General features: G+C 37.0%; 1 protein-coding gene across 1 annotated transcript; it reads left to right on the forward strand.

The window, feature by feature from the left end:
* The first annotated feature begins 901 nt into the window (after positions 1-901).
* Positions 902-2,457, forward strand: LOC121996350 (1-aminocyclopropane-1-carboxylate oxidase-like). Its single transcript, XM_042550288.1, has 4 exons — positions 902-1,127; positions 1,232-1,482; positions 1,589-1,736; positions 1,836-2,457. Exons 1-4 carry the CDS (start codon positions 1,026-1,028, stop codon positions 2,280-2,282), a joined length of 948 nt encoding a protein of 315 aa, XP_042406222.1. The 5' UTR covers positions 902-1,025; the 3' UTR covers positions 2,283-2,457.
* Positions 2,458-3,636: the final 1,179 nt, after the last annotated feature.

Consider the following 3,636-nt stretch of genomic DNA (forward strand, 5'->3'; position numbering starts at 1 on the left):
TTGAGGTCAGATCTATTCGACAGCTCTAATATGGTAAAGATGGACCGACTGACCGACCGATCAAACATTATAATCTTTAGGAAGTATCTAGGAAGAAAGATAAAACAAGAGAATTATTTCTAGTGAAGAAGAAATTAAAAAGAAATGGACAAGAGTATGATATATCGTATCACTATCTTATCACTAATAGATAGTGACAATTAATTATACAAATATTTGGTTCATCGTCAACATGTAACTAATGATAAATGTGTCAAAATTTTGAAAAGACATCGGTTTGACTAGTCAAATCTAGTTCAAGAACTTTAACATGTTTTTTTTTCTTTTCGTTTTTTATCATTTGGGAAATGAAAATTATATATGATTCATTTTTGTTAGGACCATGAAAAATCGTTGGTGCCCTTGAATCATATATGATTCTCACAAATAAATATAAAGAAAATAAACTAATTCAAACGATATAATAATTAGTTGAACTCAATAAAAACTTTAAGGTAAGGTCGAGCATATAACAAATTCAAAATCAAGACTCAATCATATATTGCCATTAATTATGAATTATTCAGACATTCTACATCATCATCATCATCCATTCATCCTCATAATTATATTCCTCCTAATGATGCATATCTTTCCATCTTCTGCAATAATTCCTTGAGTAATTGCTACAATCTGGGTACCAGCTGAAAACCAGTGTTAAAGAAGACGACAAGGAAAGGAAGGCTGCTGTTTTCCTCACATGTTTCTTACAAATTAGGGCCCTACAAATTAAACAAGAGAAAAACAACTTGAACAAAACTATTGCTCAGTCCGTTGGACGGCTAGCTCCTTCAGTAGCTTCTCGGTTTCTTCCTCGCGTACTGAACCATCGTTGATCCTGCTCTATAAAACGCCCCCTCGCTCGTCGTGAATTCCTCACACCGATCGAGCAGTACTACTCCAGCAGCAGTAGTTGTATAGCAACTAGCTAGCCGAGCAAATTAAAAGCCGACCAGTACTCTCTGTCTCTGTCTCTCTCTCTCTCCATGGCTATTCCGGTAATCGACTTCTCCAAGCTGGAAGGAAAGGAGAGGGCCGAGACTCTGGCTCAGATCGGCAATGGATGCCAACAGTGGGGATTCTTCCAGGTATGTTGTTTTATGACTCTGTTAATTAATTAGATTGCTACTGTTTTAATTAGATCAGTCAATTTGGGAATTACTTAATGTTACTAAAATTAATATTTTTGCAGCTGGTGAACCATGGGATTCCGGTGGAGCTGCTTGAACGCGTGAAGAAGGTGTGCACGGAGTGCTACAGGCACAGAGCCGAGGCTTTCAAGGTGTCCAGGCCGGTGCAGCTCCTTGACCAACTCGTTCGGGAAGAAGAAGAGGTCGTTGGAGAAGTAAACAACAACAAGAAGAAGTTGGACGATGTGGACTGGGAGGACGTCTTTGTTCTCCAAGACGACAACCAATGGCCATCCCATCCTCCCCAATTCAAGTAATTAGTTAATTAATTAATTAAATATATCACACCACCATGAATTTTTCATGACAATTATTATATATATTATTTAAATTGATTGATTCGATCGATTGATCATTAGGGAGACGATGAGGGAGTACAGAACGGAGGTGAAAAAGCTAGCCGAGAAATTGATGGAAACCATGGAAGAAAACCTGGGGCTGGAGAAGGGCACCTTCAAGAACCAGTTCACCGGAAACGGCGAGCACGAGCCGTTCTTCGCCACCAAGGTGAGAATTATATTGATTGACACTTGACAAAGCTAGGAGAGACTTTAATTATAAATAAAACAATTAATTTTCATTCTGATGTTGCGTCATTGAATTAAGGTGAGCCACTACCCGCCCTGCCCGCGGTTGGACCTTGTGGAGCTGGGCCTCCGCCCCCACACCGACGCTGGCGGCGTCATCCTCCTCTTCCAAGATGACCATGTCGGAGGCTTGCAGATCCTCAAGGACGGCGAGTGGGTGGACGTGCAGCCGTTGGCCAATGCCATCGTCATTAACATCGGGGACCAGATCGAGGTGGTCAGCAATGGGCGGTACAAGAGCGTATGGCACCGCGTGCTCGCCACCGGCAATGGCAACCGCCGCTCCGTCGCCTCCTTCTACAACCCTTCAGTGAAGGCCGTCATTTGTCCGGCTTCGGCCTCCGCCGTCGACGAGACCACTGGCGCCTACCCCGAGTTTCTCTTCGGGGACTACATGGACGTGTACGTGAAGCAAAAGTACATGCCCAAAGAACCAAGATTTGAGGCGGTCAAAGCAATTAATTAACTAGGAGCTAATTAACTATACAATGGTTAATTATATTATTAATTATAATTGTTACCGGGTTTATGTTTTTTCCTTGGACTGCCATTGTTTGTTCCTTTTGAGAAGCTGCATGCAGCAACACTTTGTGAAAGTTTGAAATAAATAATGGAGCTGGTAATATATGCTCTAGCCGTAACTAATGTTTTAGCACTTGTTTGGATCGGTGTATGATGACAGCAATATAATAATAACCAATATCTCAAATTGATTTTAATAAGTCGAGATTTTCCTTATTTAACATCATAGATTAATCCAAATCAATAGCAAATGATAATATTGTCATGTTTATAGTATTTATTAATATGATTATAATTTTTATAATTATGTCATATTTAATTAATGATTTATTATTTGGACAACATGAATAAATAACTCTCATAGCCTTCGATTTTCAAAACATATTTGTCAACTTTAGAAATTTATATTCGGTCTTCGACAAGTAACTAACACATTGTTTCATCATCTATTTAATTGGCTTTATATTTAGAGATTTTCTAGCTCAAAAACTAATTCTTCCCTATTCTAATATGTTTCATAGCCATAAATGCACGCTATGTAGTCACCGTGGAAATAAGCAAAGTTAAAATTAGACGGATTAACTTATTGGTCAAATTATAATATTGTAAATTTTTTATTTCAAATAACCCTTGTCACTATTATGAGATAGTGGAGATTTTCTAAAAATTCTCATGACAAACTACATTAAGCTCAAAATGTTGTAGCTAACACCTCAAATGGTGCATTACCTATTTAATGAAGTCCTCAAAATAATACTTCTCAGCGAGAGTACAATCTTATTAATGTTGAACCATTTAAAATTATCTTTTGGATCCAAAGCAGAGTTAAGCATAAGAAGTTCAACTATCTCATCATTAAATCAAGAGTTTAACACTTCCATCTGAAAATATATTGTAGTATTAAATATATCATAATGAAACTAATTCTCAACTGTGATGGTTTCATGTTACTAGCATGAACAACTAGAATTAATGCTTATAATGAGCACTCATCTCATCATCCAATCTTATGAAAAATGATTTGACACACAAAAGAAAATTATCAAAACCATCATTTCTCAATATTAGGAGAAGTTCTTTAGTCGTTAAGGCTAAAATTCATTGCATTTATGATATCAAAAGATTTTTGTTGCAAGTCATGACAAAGCAAATTTGTGACCCCCATAATTTTGTGCATCAAATGCAAAATAAAAATAAAATCAATAGACTTCATCACATTAATAGTTGTACCATACATATCTTTTATGTAAGGTCTCTCAAGTCAAGTTAAAATAAAATAATAGACGTTAATTAAGGAA

The sequence above is a fragment of the Zingiber officinale genome, chromosome 6A, assembly GCF_018446385.1.
Source record: "Zingiber officinale cultivar Zhangliang chromosome 6A, Zo_v1.1, whole genome shotgun sequence".
In the NCBI taxonomy this organism is placed as follows: domain Eukaryota; kingdom Viridiplantae; phylum Streptophyta; class Magnoliopsida; order Zingiberales; family Zingiberaceae; genus Zingiber; species Zingiber officinale.

What these genes read in the sequence shown, in the direction of transcription:
- LOC121996350 (XM_042550288.1), top strand. Translation starts at nt 1,026, where the DNA reads ATGGCTATTCCGGTAATCGACTTCTCCAAGCTGGAAGGAAAGGAGAGG. An exon ending in AACAGTGGGGATTCTTCCAG is followed by an intron (nt 1,128 to 1,231) that starts GTATGTTGTTTT and finishes ATATTTTTGCAG; the next exon opens with CTGGTGAACCATGGGATTCC. An exon ending in TCCCATCCTCCCCAATTCAA is followed by an intron (nt 1,483 to 1,588) that starts GTAATTAGTTAA and finishes ATTGATCATTAG; the next exon opens with GGAGACGATGAGGGAGTACA.